At 36.9% G+C, this 20,236-nt stretch overlaps 1 protein-coding gene across 5 annotated transcripts in view; it reads right to left on the reverse strand.

Annotated features, from left to right (window-relative positions):
- Positions 1-20,236, reverse strand: part of Kiaa2026 (KIAA2026 ortholog) — a 94,187-nt gene that overhangs the window by 32,594 nt on the left and 41,357 nt on the right. For all 5 annotated transcript variants that reach the window (XM_029472437.1, XM_029472438.1, XM_029472439.1 and 2 more), the window contains one exon: positions 8,844-10,261. In XM_029472437.1, coding sequence (XP_029328297.1) covers positions 8,844-10,261 — 1,418 coding nt within the window. The remainder of the gene's footprint in view (positions 1-8,843; positions 10,262-20,236) is intronic.

Genomic DNA, 20,236 nt, shown 5'->3' on the forward strand with positions numbered 1-20,236 from the left:
TCTCTCTCTCTCTCTCTCTCTCTCTCTCTCTCTCTCTCTCTCTCTCTCTCTTTTCCTTCCTTCCTTTCTTAAATTTCTTTTATGTATGAGTACACGTGGATCCCATTTCAGGACCTCTGGAAGAACAGTCAGTGCTCTTAACCACTGAGCCATCTCCCCAGCCCCACCTTCTCTTTCCTTCCTTCCTTCCTTCCTTCCTTCCTTCCTTCCTTTCTTTTCCCTTCCCCTTCCCCCTTCTTCCCCCTTCTTCCCCCTTCCCTTTTTCCTTTCCCTTTTTCCTTTTTCCTTTCCCTTCCTTTCCCTTTTTCCTTTCCTTTCCTTTCCCTTTTTCCTTTCCTTTCCCTCCCTCCCTTCCTTCCTTCCTTCCTTCCTTCCTTCCTTCCTTCCTTCCTTCCTTCCTTCCTTCCTTCAATTTATGTATGAGTACACATGGATCCCATTACAGTGGTTGTGTGCCTCTATTACATATGGTCGTTGGGAATTGAACTCAGGACCTCTAGAAGAGCAGTCAGTGCTCTTAACAAGGTTCATAGGAAAATATTTGCTAGGTAAAAGTAAATTTGCCTTACATTTTATGGGAAGGCGTTTAAAACACAATTTGAACAAAAGGAAATGCTCTCTCAATCCTTTCTTTTACTCTTCTATCAGGCTTGCTTTATTTATTTGTTTAGATAATGTCTCTTGTAGCCCAGGATAGCATGAAATCTGAGTCCAAGACGACCTTGAGTTTCTGATCTTCCTGCCTCCAACTGCTGAATTATAAACATATACCATTATTTTTAAAAAGTGATTTATATAGTGTGCACATGTGTTCTTCTATGTGGGTAGTCATGTGCCACAGCACCCTTGTGGGGGTCAGAGAACAACCAGCATGTAGGTTCTAGCACCTCTCTGGTTCTTTCCTTCACAATGTAGACTCTGGATATTGAACTCATTGATCAGACTTGGTAGCAAGTATCTCTAACTGATGTGATGACCCATCTCACCAGGCCCTGCAAATCTTACGTTTTAATCTTTTTTTCCTTGCTTCTTCATAGCTTTTGTTATTTCCTAGGTTCCCTGCTATTATTATCATTTTTTTTTTTACATTAAGTCTACTAATCATGGTGCTAAATTTCTGATGATAGAAATTACATACTGTCTATCATACAATGCATAGCTTCCAATAAATGATCCTCAAATACTAGACCCAATTTCTCATCCGAACTTTTGACAGTACAGTTGTAGGGAACAACGGAGGCAAGGTATTTCTTAGTGGTTCTGTCCATCCACTTGTGATCCACTTGTGTCCATCTTGCATTAAAGACCACCCTGAAATTACTATGAGTAATTAATACTTTTTTTCAGCACTGGGTAACTGAACCCAAGGGCACAATGCTTTTTCTGAACACTCACTCTGCCACTGAGGTATACCCTAGTCCTTCTTTATTTAGAGCTAGTCTTGGTAAATTGCACAGGCTGTTCTTGAACATGAGATCCTATGGCCCATCCTCTGGAGCACCTGGAAGTAAAAATTATTTAACAGTGGACACAGGGGGACTAACATTTATAGTGATTATAAGAGGACTAATATTTATCTGGAACCTACTATAGGACATATTTACTAAAAACGATTTTATATAAATGATTTCTCAAAACAAAGGTTGAAGTAGGAAATAACCAACATGTTACTAGAGATAACTAAAGATCAAAAGGACTAGTTAACTTACTCAAGTTCCAGTAAGTAAGCACCACACCCAGGGATTCTAACTCCAAAGTCCAAGTTCCTTCCACTATGTAATTCTATTTCACATACTCCATGCTTTTCCTCTCAAAGCCTCACATCACCCCGGCCCAAAAAAACCAAATATAATCTACACTTAAGATTGTGTGTGAATCAGAAATCAGTTTAAAAGACAAGCAGAATTTTTAAAAAATGATGCTTAGATGTGCAAAGTTATTTTGTGGTTGAAAAACATAAGAATATCTTAGTAATCCTAACCAAAAAAAAATTTGTAACTAATGTTACAAGAGTAACAACTTAAAAAACTCATAGTTTACCTAAAAGAAAATTGTAACTAAAAGATACATTATCCTTTAACTGAAGCACAAATGACTTGTCCTTTATAAAACTGGACCTAGAAATTCAGTTCTCCTTTCTTTCATTCTATTCCTTATCTTTCTTCCTGCCCTTCACCTGTTTTTCCATGTCTTCATCCCTAAGCTCACTGGGCTACTCAAAGACTTTTTTTTTTTTTTTTTTTTTAAGTTTTTTCGAGACAGGGTTTCTCTGTGTAGCCCTGGCTGTCCTGGAACTCACTCTGGAGACCAGGCTGGCCTCAAACTCAGAAATTCGCCTGCCTCTGCCTCCCAAGTGCTGAGATTAAAGGCATGCACCACCACACCCAGCTCAAAGACTTTTAACAATTCTTTCTGGACCTAACCTTTCTGTAGTTTGAAATACTCATTTTTTTTTCAGTTAATGAATATTATTAAGTAGATGGGTAAAAAGGCTTAAGTTACTATTAAAGTAAAAAAAAAAAAACCAACAAAAACACAAATACATTGTATATGGGTGATGCTTGGGATATCAAGCCACAGAAATGGAGTTTAATTTGTGTCTACACATACATGTCTTAGGCTACTATTTAATCTGTAGAAGTTCCTGGACTGCTGTAAGTAAACAATCTGATCTTAGTAATTGATTTTCATATTATCTCCTTGCTTATAAAAATGATCATTTAGTGGTAATTCTTTTACTAATCACACAATATGACTCTTAAATATCCAATTATTTTTCTCTTTAACTTAGTGGTACATGTTAGTTCTGAGGAAACAAATAGAAGAAACTGAAAAATAAAAATTAGATGCCAAGTTCTGCTACTTTCTGTATACTGCTCTCTTTAAAAAAAAAAAAAAAGATTTATTTTGTTATGTCTGAGTACATTGTCACAGTCAGATCCCATTACAGATGGTTGTGAGACACCATGTGGTTGCTGGGAATTGAACTCAAGACCCCTGCAAGAGTAGTCAGTGCTCTTAACTGCTGAGCCATCTCTCCAGCCCATGAACACTTACCTCTCTTAAGAGGATATTCTTCCTGTCAGTGCAATAGAAAAGGTACATGGCACTGTTTATTTGCATTTAAGTTCCTCTTCACAGTCATCTTCCAGCTCTTCATTTAAACTCTACCAGCTTCTTTTCAGGCCTATTTAATGGCACCCTAATTATCTTTTCAGATTTTTTCTCTGAATCCTGCTATAAGCTGTTTAACAATGGGCAAGTAAATAGACCTTCCTGCTCCTCATGGTAAAGAATGTCTACAGAATCTTGGGGCTGGAAGGTGGCTCAGCAGTTAAGACCACTTGCTACTATCATGGAGGTGCAGGGTTGAGTTCTCAGCACCCACATAATAGCACCCAATCCTCTCGAACTCCAGTTCCAGTGGATCTAACACCTGTTCTGGCTTCCTCCAGCACAGGTACTCATGTGATGTGCGGTTATAAAAGCAGGCATAACACTTGCATACCTAACATAAAAACAACAGTAGCCATCTACTTTTGGAATGTTTATGAGTAAGTGAAATAATATATAAGGCTAATAGTGTTACATGAATATTAATTCTGCTGAGGAAAAAAGTAGAAGGGACTGAAAAATGGCATGGGTTTGAGGATGGAGTAGCTTTGTGGTTGAACACATGCCTGGTATATGCATAAAGACCTGGATTTCATTCCCAGCACTGCAAAGTTATAAAAAATAAACTGATAAGACAGAGAATTCTTTCACTTGCAGTCTCTAGTTGGTATTCTAAAAATATGTTCCACGAAGACACATAGTTAGGTTCTAGGTGCTATCAATATAGAATTCTACAAACTTCTCACAAATATGGCCCTGGGAGGTAACCAAATATTATGAATAATATTATTTTTAAGGTATTTTCTATAAATTGCTTTTTATATATCTGACACATCTTATATCAAGCTCATTCATTTGCTCTTTGGATATTGATTCAATTTTTTAAAAATTAGTATCATATGACTAACAAGAGGTCTCTCCCAAAAGATATACTCTCAAATGGCTTCTAACACTTCAACTTTTAGTTTTTATTGTGCTTTTTTTTTTACAACTTGATTAATTATAACTATGCTTTTGCTCATGATATTAATAATTTTTTAGCTATTTAAACCTACTTATTCCTCAAAGTCCTTCATTCTTTGTGAAATCTTCCCATTGGCATACAATGAGCTTCCTATTTTTATTGTATGGTCTTATTAAATTGAAAAGGCTGTTTATCAGTTTTAATATCAGATTTATTTATTCTTATAAGTTTTTGTCTGCATGTATACTATGTATACTATAGTGTGCCTGGTGCAGCAAAGTCCAGAAGAGTCTCAGATCCCCTGAAAGTGAAGTTGCAGATGGCTGTGAGCGCCTTATGGGTGCTAGGAACTGAACTCAGGTTCTCTGCAAGAATAGCAAGTGTTCTTAATAGCTGAGCCATCTCCACAGACCCGTATTTACCAGCTTTGAACTTAATTTTCTTTTTCTTTTTCTTTTAAGTTAGCAAGGCATGGTAGCCAGGCCTTTAATTCCAGTACTTGGTAGGCAAAGGTAGGTAGATCTCTTTGAGTTCAAGGCATGCCTGGGCTACACAGACAAGCTAGAGCTATAGCGAGACCCTGTGTCAAAGAAACACACACACACACACACACACAATTTTGAGTCCCAGAAATGAACTCATGGCATCAAGCTTGGCAGAAAGAGCCTTCACTCAACTGGGCCATCTTGCTGACTATAGTTTCTTAACCTATAAGGAAGTAAGACTGCTTGGCCTTATCTAGTTAGATCAGTTTAGAGATATTACAAAATGACCTGCTTGAAAAAAATGACTATTGAGGGAGAAAATTCCTTTAGAGTAAGTGGATAACTTAAGATAGGTCTTTTATTACTGTGAATGCATCTTTATACTTTAAGTTAATTTGAACTATTTGCTTCACACAATCTGTAACAATACTAAAACAGCCAAAATGTCTACCCAGAAGGGTAGATCATTAACTACAAAATGTGGAATCCTAAAAAGTCATTTAAAATGATGCAGGAAAGATCTATCTATAGCAAACAGGTGTTCATGTATTCTGTAAGGTGAGAATAATGCGAAGTATAAAAAGTAGGTTTACTTTGATCCTATTAAAAATATGTGTTAAAACAATATAAAAGATACAAAGGAGATGGAGAGATGGCTCAGAGGTTAAGAGCACTGGCTGCTTTTCCATGGGTCTAGAGTTCAATTCCCATCAACCACATGGTGGCTCATGACTATCTATAAAGAGTTCTGATGCTCTCTTCTGTTGTGCAGACATATATGCAGATACAACACTGTATACATAATAAATAAATAAATGTTTGAAAAGATACATAGTAAGAGGCTAATATTAGATCTGGGGAAATCATATATGTTCATTTATGAAAGATTTATTTATTCTTTCCTTTTTTCTTTTTCTTTTGATTTTTCTAGACAGGCCATCTCTGTGTAGCCCTGACTGTCCTGCAACCCCTCTGTAGACCAGGCTGCCTACAGATTCGCTTGCCTCTGCCTACTGAGAGCTGGGAGGCTCTACCACCATTTGGTTTATTTAACAGATTCTTAAACATGGTGCTAAGTGCTAAGGATGCAAAACCAGAAACTGTTCAGTCCTCAAGAATGTTAGAGTAGCTAAGGGAGACACTCACCAAAATATTCTAGGAACAAATGTCACTATTTAGTTAATTACTATAAAGAAATGCCTAGTGTTCTAATTATGTGCAAAAGAGAACTTAGAAAATAATGGGACATTTCCTTAAGGAAATGATAAAAGAATAAGGTAATAAGGAATATTTTTTTTTAAATTTGATTTTTACTTAATAGTAGATGGAAAATGAACTGCTTTTGCATTTCTACTAATAGCAAAAGTAATTTTAGAAAGACTCTGCCATGGCTGGCGAGATGGCTCAGTGGTTAAGAGCTCTAGCTATTCTTCCAGAGGATCCTCATTCAATTCCCAGAACACACATGGCAGCTCACAACTGTCTGTCACTCCAGTTCCAGGGGTATCTGGCACCTTCATACAGACATACATACAGGGAAAAAAATCAATGCATATTAAAAAAAAAAAAGGAGTAGAATCTTTTTTTTTTTAAAAAAAACAACTTTATTTTTTTCCTCTGAAAAAATTATTTCTATTTAGTGTTACATATGTGTGTGTGCGTACATGTGTGTGTGTATATATATATATATATATGTGTGTGTGTGTGTGTGTATATATATATATATATATATATATATATATATATATATGTGTGTGTGTGTGTGTGTGTTTACAGTTGATCATTTATGACTGGATAATCCATCAGTGGAGGTGGGCATGAGGCTCATCTCTGGAAAGACTGATTCTCCTCCTTAGCAGCAATTGATTGCCTGCAACTCTTTTTATCTAGTGATAGGGCCTTCAAAGATACTGAATGGACTGAGCAGGGTGTGTGTGTGTGTGTGTGTGTGTAACAATGATAATTAAAGAAAAGGTCATGAAGTGGAAAGGGACTGGGCAGACATGGGAAAAGTGTAGAGTGGAAGTGATGAGCACGTAGTTTCTACATAAAAATGTGTAAAATTCTCAAAAAGTAATAAAATAAATATAAAAATTATCTCTATTCTCAGTCCTACTTGCTAGGCTTAAATGAAAGAGATAAAAGGCATAAATGATTTTAAAAATGAAACCAAAATTTAGAAGACAGAAATAAACACCTAACTCTGAAAAGCAGATAAAATGTTTAAAAATTACAAAACAGGATCACAGTGCACTAAAATTATCAAATCTTTCAAATCGATTTGACATTGGACCTTCTATTAAAAATAATCATCTCCTGTCACAATAATAAGCCTAATTAAATTTAAAAGTCTGTAAAATTTAAAGCCTGTAGTAATCAGTATGCTGTGGACCACATGTAGGAATTTAGTCCACTCTAAGTGCACATTCATAAATCAGTCATGAATGACATAGCTTATCCCAAAGTATGCTCTATAAAGCACATGAGCTAACCATTATTTGAAAAAGTTATGTGTCAAAATAAATTTGAAGAGAATACTATAATAATCAAAATTATTTTCTTTCCTTTGAAGTTTTCCAGAACTGCTAATATAAAGGCCCTAAAACATTTATCTAAAATTTTAAGTTTAAAAAAGGGTCTGAAAATAGTTTTAAAATAATTTATATGGCTCACAAATTCATTCCTGAGCTATTATAAGCTTTTAAAAACAATTTTCATTTCATCTGATCTAACTACCCACAAGCCCTATTAGGAATGTTATTTAGTACTAGATACATGATAATATATATCCCTGTAAAATCTTTTTAAATTTCAAAATAAATGTGATAGGAGCTTCCCAGTATGCACTATGAACCTATACTAAAACACAGTAAGAGGAAACCTTGTCAAATCTATGACCCTTTCTAAATCTAAACTCCCTTCCTAAAAAGTATGACAAAGGAAGTATTGGACTCAAGTATGACAGAAACTCAACTAAAAAAGGCCATGCTGCCTCAACACCTAATAAAAATGTACAAAATAAGTGGCATGACACGACGTAAAACAAATGTTTATTTTTATAACATCTGCTATAATACTATTACATCTCAGTTTTCACAGTCTTCATAAATTTTCATTCCAAAGGTTTATTTCTGAGTTATTTTTAAAAATTAGGTTAATATGGACCACTTTTGAAGTTTTAGTACTAGAAGCTGGGACTGGTTTTGGCAGTAAATATTAAATTATTTCTTTAAAAACGTATGTTTATTTATTGTGTGTACCCTAACCTCCCACTTGCGTGTGTGTGTGTGTGTGTGTGTGTGTGTGTGTGTGTGTGTGTGCTTATAAGAATTCAGGTCATCATGCTTGGTGGCAAGAGCTTTTGCTTGTCAACATCTCTCTGCCTTGTACTTAATCAATGATTTATTACATACACGTTACAGAACATAATGAGTTCTATCTCATTATTTAAATAACTAAAAGTTCACTCCTTCATTTGGTAATTCAGTAGCAAATTTCAGCTAATTTAGTTAGTTAGCTCTGTAGCTATGAGAAGGAATGAAAATGAGACCCACAATGATGGTTGGAACCACAAATCATTTTGGTATGCAATTCTTACTAAGTTTATGTCTTATTTGTCTATCCTGTGGCAAATTAGATATAAACTTATGACAGATAGTAGCAAAAGCAACAGAGCCCCCTAACCCCACAAGAAAGCAACCAATCAGCCTAGAACTGCTGTTGTTCAAATAGGCTGCTGGCAAATATATAGGGCATTTAAATTGAGCAAAAGACACACAAATCCTTCTCTAAGTATATGCTTCATATTTTGCATTTTACTAGTTGACATAATTCTCACACTCAGTTTTTTCTAGATGTAAAAATATATTCTGAAAACAAAGTGCTAAAAAATATGTGATATGAGGAAAAGTTCAGACTCAAGTAAATCATATGTTACTCTAGATAAAGAACTGAGCACCTATACTTGTTTTGTCCTTAGACTGGAAGGAAAAAAAAAATCACTTAATGTAAGTGATAAGACATCATTTATAGGAAAAGATATAAAAGTATAGTATTCATATATGTCAAATTGAGAGTTATTAAAATATTCTAGTATTTTTTGTGAGTATATAAAAATCTCACCTGTTCTGGATTTTTAAACATGTGAAATAAAGCTTGACTCTCACACACATAAGTACACATATTCACTTCATGTTATCAATCAGAGCTTCCATGATGCAGAATTGAAAGACAATTTGAATTACACTTAAATATAAGTCTTGCCCATTAAGTAAGCTTACCAGATTTGTGCTTCTTGTGTTTTCCTTTCTTTTTGATGATCAATAATTTATTCTGGATCTCAGGTTTGTAAGACTTGAAGGGAAGAGAATGAAGACCTTCACGCTTTCTTTGTAAATTTTCATTCAAAACATCTTTCAATTTCTTTTTTTTCTTTTTCTTCTTTTTTGCCCTCATTTTAGTTAGCTTGAGTTTCTTGTGGCTTTGCAGTGAGTGCTCTAACAATATATCCCTTACAACTTTGTGGCAGTTAATGTCTGGATGATCAATGTGACTTCCATTTATATGAATTTGGCAAGATTTCAGAGCATTTTCTTTCAATAGATTGGATTCTGTCTTTATTTTGGAAGCTTCACCATATTTTTCCTGATTTTCTATAAATCTTATTTCACCTGGACTGAGTGGCTCTCCAAATCCAGTAACTTCTCCAGGACTTCTGGGTTTCTGCAAATTTTCTTTACAACAATCAGTTTTTTCAATTTCACAAGGCCTGTGAGCTTTAATGTCACAGTTGGATTTTACTTCCATTTCAACAGTGATGTCATGATTATCAAAGTTCATTTTAGCAGGACAACAGGCTGGATCAAAATCAATTTCTTGCTCTTTCTTGAAAGCCAAGGGCAGGCCTTCTCTAGTACATCTGTGTTCCCCGTTACTTGTATTAGCATAGTCACACTTGAACTTCTCCAATTTAATCCGAGGTACTCTTTTTACTTTAATGGGTGGAACTGGAAATTCTGGGGCCTGAAAGGGTCTTTGTTTATAAATCCGCACATCTGCACCACAGAACTGTGGGAAATGTACATAAGCATTCTCCAGATAGTCATAACCAAGGATAACTTCCCTGCACTCATGAATAGGCTGCCCAAGCACAGCATCTTGAACTTCTTTCTGTGTTTCATACACAAAGTCACAAAGTCCTTTAAGCAGCCATACTTTCTGGTAGAAAGGTAGCTCGTGAAAAGGTCTTTCTTCCAATGGATTAACTTCTCCAAGAACCTTAAAGAACTGAGGACACAAGCCAAGCTTTTCAGCACAGTTATCAGGATTCTCAGTCTGTCCCACAGCAGTGTACCACTGCTGTACTTTCTGTCTCAGCACTGCTTCCCAAGTCCTGTAAGGCAAAGTAGGTCTTCGATGTAAGGTAGGTCTGCGATGGGGAGGGCTTAGTAGAGAAGTCATTATTTTAGAGAGAAAGGCATTACACTGAGGCATCAGAAGACAGCGTTCCAGTTCATAAAAGACAATTTCTGGCAAGTTTAGAATCTGTTGGGCTAAACAAAGGAAATGGCCAATGGCTGGAATTTCCCACATGTTCTCCATGCAGGCTGGAGCTGCCTGAGCAAGGAGCTTTCTTTCCCACTCTTCTACTTCCTTTTGACAAGCTTCTTCTGCTTCTTTTCTTTCTTGCTCCCGAAGCCTAAACAGAATTGAATACTACTATTACTTAAAGACAGTAGCACATTAATACTGAAATTTAAAGTTGCACTTATCTTCAGTCATTAAGACATCTGTTCTACTTTTCCACATCAGTAAAATATGCCCCATTAAAAGTATGCTGTCCCTCAATTCCCCTAAGGAGTTACATATAACCCTGTATTCTCAGTTTTACTAAAGGAGAACTATCACTAAGACCATCTCTAGGGTGAAACTTCATCTTACAATGTAAATTTTGAGTGTAGTTATTTCTATACTATGACTTGATATAAAAGCAAAAAAAGCTTATATTTTTACCACATTATTTCATTTCTAAAAATTTATAGTAATGGGACTGTGTGACTATAAACAGTTTACTGAGTGTCTGTCTAGTATGTAATGAGTGTGATCCCCATTACTATATAAAAACTGACGCTTTAGGCCATTCTTCGCTATACAATGAGTATAAAACCAACCTGGAATATGAGAAATACTGCCTCAAAAAAAGAGAAAGATTATAGTAAATAACAACAACAATAAAAATAATTTGAGCAAAATGTTATATGCTTGTTACTGTTACATGGAGCTTCACTAGAAGAAAAGGACGATAAGGAAACTGTAGAAGATATTGGTAAAGAGCCTGATGCATAGGGATGAGGTTGTAGGTTTAGATTCTAGCACCCATGCAAAGGCTGGGAACAGTGATATGCATTGTGAGTGCAGGGTGAGCGGTACAAAGTGGTATAGACAGACAGATACAAGGAGTTAACTGACCTGACAGTCCTGACAGAGATAGGGAAAGGCATCCGATGGTGAATCTGGGTCTCTACACACATACATTTGCAAACACCCACTCTTAGACACATGTGCACACACCACAAACACACAAAATAGTACATTACTAGCCTATACATAAAATGAGCCAAGATGCCTATCACAGATAGGAATATAAGGAAAGATGAGGTAACATATATGGCATATTACTTACTTAGTCATTAAAGAAATTAAATTTTGTTATTAGCAATACGGATGGAACTGGAAATTATTATGTAAGTGAAATAAACCATAATCACATGACAAAGGTTACAAGTTTTCACTCATTTGTAGCAACTAAAAAGTCAATCTAATGGAAGAGCCAAGAGAAACAATGATTACAAGAGACCAGCAAAAAGGACTGTAAAAAGCTGCGAGAAAATACCAGAACACAGGAAGGAAGAATTTATTCTGGGTTTCAGCAACTATAATCTTTTAAGACAAATATAGAGTAAAAAACCTACACTAACAAATATCAGGAGTTTCTTTTATAGACTAATCCTATTTTATGGTTTTGGTTAAGAGTTAACACTACTATCCCACTTATATTAAAAATGTAATCAGTTATTCTTATTTTATAGACTTAGTTAATTAAGATTTTATACAGATACCTCCATTAGTGATTTAGTATGTGCACACATTTGGCCACTCAAACAATGTTAAGTATTATTAGCAAGATTCAGCTATTGATGGCTAGCAAGATGGCTCAGAGGGTCAAGCCACTTGTTGCCAAATCTGATGTCCTAAACTTGACCTCCAGGACAGAAGGGAAGATTCAGCTCCCACAGGTTGCCCTCTGACTTTCAAATACATGCTATATGCAGGTATAGGAGAAAACACAAATATATCAAACAATTTTAAAAATTCATGATACTATATCTCAAAAAAACAAAACATAACAAACAAAAGGCTATTCCTTATAAAATATCTTTCCAGCCTTCTGTTTTCCATCTGTGCCCGGAGCTGACCCTGTGCCTCAGCTCTCTATACCCACATCCTGCTGGGAGAGAGCTGGTCACCCAGGAGTGCTGACACACCTGAGAGCACAGGTGAGACCACCACTTCTGCTCAAATTCCTGGCCCAAGAGGGACCTGCCCAGAGCCATCAGGACACAGGAAACAAGGAACAGCCCAGAACAGGATCCTTCCGGATTCCCTCTGCCCCCAGGGAACAACCCTGTATCACAGCTCTCCATACCCAAATTCCACCTGGAGAGAGCTGGTCTCCCAGAGGTGCTGACACAGGCTTACAAGAGGGACAAGCCACAGTCAGAGACAGTAAGACCAGCTAACACCACAGATAACCAGATAGCAAGAGGCAGGGGCAAGAACATAAGCAATAGAAACCAAGGCTACTTGGCATCATCAGAACCCAGTTCTCCCACCACAGTGAGCACTGGATACCCCAACACGCCAGAAAAGCAAGACTGATTTAAAATCACATCTTATGATGATGATAAAAGACTTTAAGAAGGACATAAATAACTCCCTTAAAGAAATACAGGAGAACACAAGTAAAGAGCTAGAAGCCCTTAAAGAGGAAACACAAAAATCCCTTAAAGAACTACAAGAAAACACAATCAAACAGGTGAAGGAATTGAACAAAACCATCCAGGATCTAAAAATGGAAGTAGAAACAATAAAGAAATCATAAAGAGAGACAACCCTGGAGATAGAAAACCTAGGAAAGAGATCAGGAGTCATAGATGAAGCATCAGCAACAGAATACAAGAGATAGAAGAGAGAATCTCAGGTGCAGAAGATACCATAGAAAACATTGACACAAAAGTCAAAGAAAAGGCAAAAAGCTCCTAACCCAAAACATCCAGGAAATCCAGGACAGAATGAAAAGACTAAACATAAGGATAATAGGTGTAAAAGAAAGTGAAGATTCCCAACTTAAAGGGCCAGTAAATTTCTTCAACAAAATTATAGGCGAAAACTTCCCTAACCTAAAGAAAAAGATGCCCATAAACATATAAGAAACCTACAGAACTCCAAATAGACTGGACCAGAAAAGAAATTCCTCTTATCACATAATAATCAAAACACCAAATGCACAAAACAAAGAGAGAATATTAAAAGCTGTAAGGGGAAAAGGTCAAATAACATATAAAGGCAGACCTGTCAGAATTACACCAGTCTTCTCACCAGAGACTATGAAAGCTAGAAGATTCTGGGCAGATGTTATACACACCCTAAGAGAACACAAATGCCAGCCCAGGATACTATATCCAGCAAAACTCTCTCAATTACCATAGATGGAGAAACCAAGATATTCCATGACAAAACCAAATTTACACAATATCTCTCCAAATATCCAGCCCTACAAAGGATAACAGATGGAAAACGCCAAGACAAGGAGGGAAACTATACCCTAGAAAAAGCAAGAAACAAACCCAAAAGAAGATAACCAGACAAACATAATTCCACCTCTAACAACAAAAATAACAAGAAGCAACAATCACTTCTCCTTAATATTTCTTAATATCAATGGACTCAGTTCCCCAGGAAAAAGGTATAGACTAACAGACTGGATACGTAAACAGGACCCAGCATCTTGCTGCACACAGGAAACAAATCTCAGTGACAAAGACACTACCTCAGAGTAAAGGGCTGGAAAACAATTTTCTAAGCAAATGGTCCCACAAGCTGAAGTCATCATTCTAATATTGAATAAAATAGACTTTCAACCAAAAGTTATTAAAAAGGATAAGGAAGGACGTTTGATATTCCTCAAAGGAAAAAACTACTGCACCTCATACAATAATAGTGGGAGACTTCAACACCCCACTCTCATTAATGGACAGATCATGGAGACAGAAATTAAAAAGAGACACAAACTAACAGAAGTTATGAATCAAATGGATTTAACAAATATCTATAGAACATTTCATCCTAAAACGAAAGAATGTATCTTCTCAGTACCTCATGGTACCTTCTCCAAAACTGACCGCCTAATTGGTCACAAAATAGGCCTCAATAGATACAAGAACACGGAAATAATCTCATGCAGCCTATCAGACCACCATGGACTAAGGCTGTTCTTCAATAACAACAAAAACAATAGAAAGCCCACATACACATGAAAGCTGAACAATGCTCTCTACTCAATGATAACTTGGTCAAGGAAGAAATAAAAAAAGAAAACAGGTGAAGGAATTGAACAAAGTGATCCAAGACCTAGAAGTAGAAGTAGAAACAATAAAGAAAACATGAATGGAGGCAAACCTGGAAATGGAAAGCCTAGGAAAGAGGTCAGGAATTACAGATGTAAGTATTACCAACAGAATACAGGAGATGGAAGAGAGAATCTTAGGTGTAGAAGATATATATGGTAAAAGAGATTGACACAACTGTCAAAGAAAATTCAAAACATAAAAACTCCTAACCCAAAGCATCCAGGAAATTCAGGACATAATGAAAAGACCAAATCTAAGAATAATCAGAATAGAGGAGAAGGAAGAGTCCCAGCTCAAAGGACCTGAAAATGTCTTCAACAAAATCATAGAAGAAAACTTCCTCAACCTAAAGAAAGAGATAGACATAAAGGTACAAGAAGTCTATAGAACACCAAATAAATGGGACCGGAAAAGAAAATCCTCTTGTCATATTATAATTAAAACACTAAATGCACAGAGCTAAGAAAGAATAGTAAAAGCTGCAGGGGGGAAAAGGCCAAGTAACACACAAAGGTAGACCTTTCATTAGAATTACACTAGACTTCTTAACAGAGACCATAAAAGCCAGAAGAGCCTTGTCAGAGGTCATGCAGACACTAAGAGAACACAAGTGTCAGTCCAAGCTACTATACATACCCAGGAAAACTCTCAATCAACATAGATGGAGAAAACAACAAATTCCAGGACAAAACCAAATTCAAATATTATCTATCTACCAGCCTTACAGAGGATCCTGGAAGGAAAACTACAAAACAAGGAAGATACCTGCACCAAAGAAAGGACAAGATATTAAGCATCTCACAACAAAGTCAAAAGCAGAGAGCTGCAAGCACATAAAGCCACCTACAAAAACAAACATGTCAGGAACCAACAGTCATCTCTCTTTAATATTTCTTTGCTGCAGACCCTCTGGGTCCATTTGTCTGCTTAGAATGGGTCTCTAGTTGCAGATGGGCAAGGAGTCGGCAAATGACAGACAGACACAACACAAGAGGTTATGTAGAATCTGAATGTAATGTTTCAAATTGAGCATCCAACTTTTTATATAGAAGAAAATAGGGAAGTTAGGTGACACATCAGCAAGGCACAGTGAGGTTAGCGGATGTTTAATGACTCTTACACAAAACAGAGGAATGTAAACACAAAGACTGGCAGGAACTGGGCAATAAAACAACTGAGACAAAGTTAGGTCTATCTAAGGTCAGTCATAGTCTTAGAAGCCAGGTGTGAGGTCCTTACACTCCTAGGGCTAGGGCTTTCACACCCAAGTCATGGTTCTAATTAGGGAGTTCCACTCTAGCTAACCATCTCATGAATAATGCAATACTCTAAAACCACAGCCCGATCTACTTCCTAAACCATTGTAAATTCCTGTATATGGGAGCAACTTGCCTTTTATTCTAAGTGATAGTGTAATACTAGAGGCAATTCTGAATGTCACTGAATAGGCAACATTCTTACTGAATTCCAAGCCCATGGTCAGCTCAAGGACTTTCTAGGACATTGGAACACTGGCGAAGGCTTAGCTATGTCAGAATTCAATCTTAAAAGGCACTTATAATAAAATAATACTAAAAGAGAGCACGTGGATCCATACATTAGACTAATGCGGGGATAGGGTATTTGTATATGGGTTATGAGAAGGTCAAAGTTCCAGGATGTGTTTCCGTGAAACTCTTTGTCTCATGAGTGCTTCCAGGCCTCTCGGCCTGCCAAGCAGACTTTACTGGAGCATGCGTAGCATTTCTTAATATTAATGGATCCAACTCATCTATAAAAAGACATAAGCTAACAGATTGGATACACAAACAAGATCCAGCATTTTGCTGCATACAAGAAACACACCTCAACAACAAAACTAGGCACTATCTCAGAGTAAAAGGATGGAAAAAGGTCTTCCAAGCAAATGGTCCAAGGAAACAAGCAGGAATTAACATCTTAATATCCAATAAAATAGACTTTCAACCAAAATTTATTAAGTGTGATGAAGAAGGACACTTCATATTCATCAAGGGGAAACTCCACCAGGAGAAAGTCTCAATTCTGAACATACATGCCCCAAATGCAAGAGCACCCAAATTTATAAATAAACTTTTCTAAAACTCAAAACTCACATTGAACCACACACAATAATAGTGGGAGATTTTAACATCACACTCTCACCAATGGATAGGTCATTGAAATAGAAACTAAACAGAGACACAGTGAAACTAAGGGAGGTTATGAACCAAATGGATTTAACAGATATCTACAGAACAGTTCACCCTAAAAGATACACCTTCTTCTCTGTACCTCATGGTACCTTCTCCACAACTGACCATATAATTGGTCACAAAATAATGCTCAATAAATACAAGAAAAGTGAAATAATACTATGCATCCTATCAGACGACCATGGCCTAAGGCTGGTCTTCAATAACAGCAAAAACTACAGAAAGCCCACATACACGTGGAAACTGAACAACTGTTTACTCACTGATAACTTGGCTAGGGAAGAAATAGAGAAAGAAATTAAAGACTTCCTGGAATTTAATGAAAATGTTGACACATCATACCCAAATCTATGGGACACAATGAAAGCAGTGCTAAGAGGAAAGTACATAGCATTAAGTGCCCTGGTAAAGAAACAGGAGAGATCTTAAACTAACAAATTAACAGCACACCTAACAGTCCTAGAACAAAAAGAAGCAAATTCACCCAAGAGGAGTAGAAGGTAGGAAATGGTCAAACTCAGGTCAGAAATTAACCAAATAGAAACAAAGAAAACAATACAAAGAATCAGCAAAACCAAAAGCTGGTTCTTTGAAAGAACAACAAGATTGATAAACCCCTGGCCAAACTAACTAAAGGGCCAAGAAGCAGTATCCAAATTAATAAAATCAAAAATGAAAAGGGAGACATAACAACAGAAACGGAGAAAATTAAAAAAAAAAAACAAAAAACATCAGATCCTACTATAAAAGTCTATACTCAACAAAACTGGAAAATCTAGATGAAATGGATGGTTTTGTAGATAGATGCCACATACCAAAGTTAAATCAAAAGCAGGCAAACTATCTAAACAGGCCCATGTCAGACAAAGAAATAGAAGTCATTAAAAACCTCCCAACCAAAAAAAGCCCAGGGACAGATGGACTTAGTACAGAATTCTACCAGACCTTCAAAGACCACCTGATAACAATTTTCCTCAAACTATTCCATAAAAGAAACAGAAGGAATACTACCTAACTCTTTCTATGAAGCCACAATTACTCTGATACCTAAACCACACAAGGACCCAACCAAAAAAGAGAACTTTAGACCAATCTCGCTTATGAATATCGATGCAAAAATACTCAATAAAATTCTTGCAAACCGAATTCAAGAACACATCAAAACCATCATTTACAAAGATCAAACCTTGCACCCCAGGGATGCAAGGTTGGTTTAATATAGGAAAATCCATGAACATAATCCACTATATAAACAAACTCAAAAAAAAATCACATGATCATCTCCTCAGATGCTGAAAAAGCATTTGACAAAATGCCACACCCCTTCATGTTAAAAGTACTGGAGAGATCAGGAATTCAAGGCCCATACCCAAACATAATAAAAACAATTTACTGCAAACCAATAATCAATATCAAATTAAATGGAGACATTCTTGAAGCAATCCCACTGAAATCAGGGACAAGACAATGATGCCCACTCTCCCCATATCTATTCAATATAGTACTCAAAGTATTAGCTAGAACAATAAGACAACAAAAGGAGACCGAGGGGATACAAATTGGTAAAGAAGAAATAAAGGTATCACTATTTGCAGATGATATGATAGTATACATAAGCAACCCCAAAAATTCTACCAGAGAATTTCTCCAGTTGATAAACAACTTCAGCAAAGTGGCTGGATATAAAATTAACTCAAATAAATCAGTAGCCCTCCTTTATACAAAGGATAAACAGGCTCAGAAAGAAATTAGGGAAACAACTCCTTTCACAATAGCCACAAATAATATAAAATATCTTGGGGTAACACTAACCAAGCAAGTGAAAGACCTGTATGACAATAACTTCAAGTCTCTCAAGAAAGAAATCAAAGACGATCTCAGAAAATGGAGAGATCCCCCATGCTCATGGATTGGCAGGATTAACATAGTAAAAATGGCCATCCCACCAAAGGTAATCTATAGATTCAATGCAATCCCCATCAAAATCCCAACACAATTCTTCAAAGACATGGAAAGAGCAATTCTCAAATTCATCTGGAAAGGCAAAAAAACCAGAATATTGAAAACAACTTTTTTGTTTTTTTGTTTTTTTTTTTTTTTGGTTTTTCGAGACAGGGTTTCTCTGTGTAGCCTTGGCTGTCCCGGAACTCACTTTGTAGACCAGGCTGTCCTTGAACTCATAAATCTGCCAGCCTCTGCCTCTCTAGTGTTGGGATTAAAGGCGTGCGCCACCCCTGCGCAAAAACAACTCTTAAGACTAAAAGACCGGCTGGGGAATCACGATGCCTGACCTCAAGCTTTACTACAGAGCAATAGTGATAAAAACTGCATGGTACTGGTACAGAGACAGACATGTTGATCAACTGAATAGAAATGAAAATTGAGAAATAAAACCACACACTTACCGTCACCTGATCTTTGACAAAGATGCCAAAAATATACAATGGAAAAAAGAAAGCATCTTCAATAAATGGTGCTGGTCTAACTGGCTGTCTGTATGTAGAAGGATGAAAATAGACTCATATTTGCCACCTTGTACAAAGCTCAAGTCCAAGTGGATCAAGGACCTCAACATAAAACCAAATACACTGAATCTAACAGAAGAGAAAGCAGGAAAGAGCCTTGAACTCATTGGCACAGGGGGGAATCTCCTAAACAGAACTCCAATGGCTCATGCTCTAAGATCAAGAATTGATAAATGGAACCTCATAAAACTGGAAAGCTTCTATAAGGCAAAGCACATAGTCGATAAGACAAATTGGCAACCTACTGATTGGGAAAAAAACTTCACTAATCCCACATCTGATAGAGGGCTAATATCCAAAAGATATAAAGAACTCAAGAAGTTAATCACCAAAAAACCAAACAACCCATTCAAAAAATGGGGTATAGAACTAAATTGAGAATTCACAACTGAGGAATCTCAAATGGCTGAGAAGCACCTAAAGAAATGTTCAAAGTCCTTAGTGATCAGAGAAATGCAAATCAAAATGACCCTGAGAATGGCTAAGATCAAAACCTCAGGTGACAACACATGTTGGAGAGGATGTGGAGAAAGAGGAACACTCCTCCAATGCAGGTGGCATTACAAATTGGTACAACTACTATCAACCTGGAGGCTCCTCATCTACCTGAAGACCCAGCTATACCACTCTTGGGAATATATCCAAAAGATGCCCCACCATGTCACAGGGCACCTGTTCCATATGTTCACAGTGGCCTTATTTGTGATAGACAGAAGCTGGAAAAACCCCAGATGTCCCACAACAGAAGAATGGATACAGAAAATGTGGTTCATTTACACAATGGAATACTACTCAGCTATTAAGAACAAGGACAACCTGACTTTTGCAGGCAAATGGATGGATCTAGAAAATATCATCCTGTGTGAGGTAACTCAGACCTAAAAGGACATGCATGGTATGCACTCAGTAATAAGTGGATATTAGCTGAAAGAAAAAAGAAAAAACCCATACAAAACACACAAGATACAGTCCACAGAATTCAAATGGCTCAACAAGCTGAAGTGTACAAGTGAGGATGCCACAGTCCCCCTTGGGAGAGAGAAGAAAGCAATCACAAGTGTGTGTGGGGGGCGGGGGGCGGAAAGGGAAAGAGAATGGGGGAGGGGAAATTTTTGCGGGGGGAGAAGGGACCTTATATTGGGTGAGGGAAACATGTCTCTAGCTGCATATGTAGCAGAAGATGGCCTAGTCGGCCATCATTGGAAAGAGAGGCCCATTGGTCTTGCAAACTTTATATGCCTCAGTA

Source organism: Mus caroli, chromosome 19 (genome assembly GCF_900094665.2).
Source record: "Mus caroli chromosome 19, CAROLI_EIJ_v1.1, whole genome shotgun sequence".
NCBI lineage: Eukaryota > Metazoa > Chordata > Mammalia > Rodentia > Muridae > Mus > Mus caroli.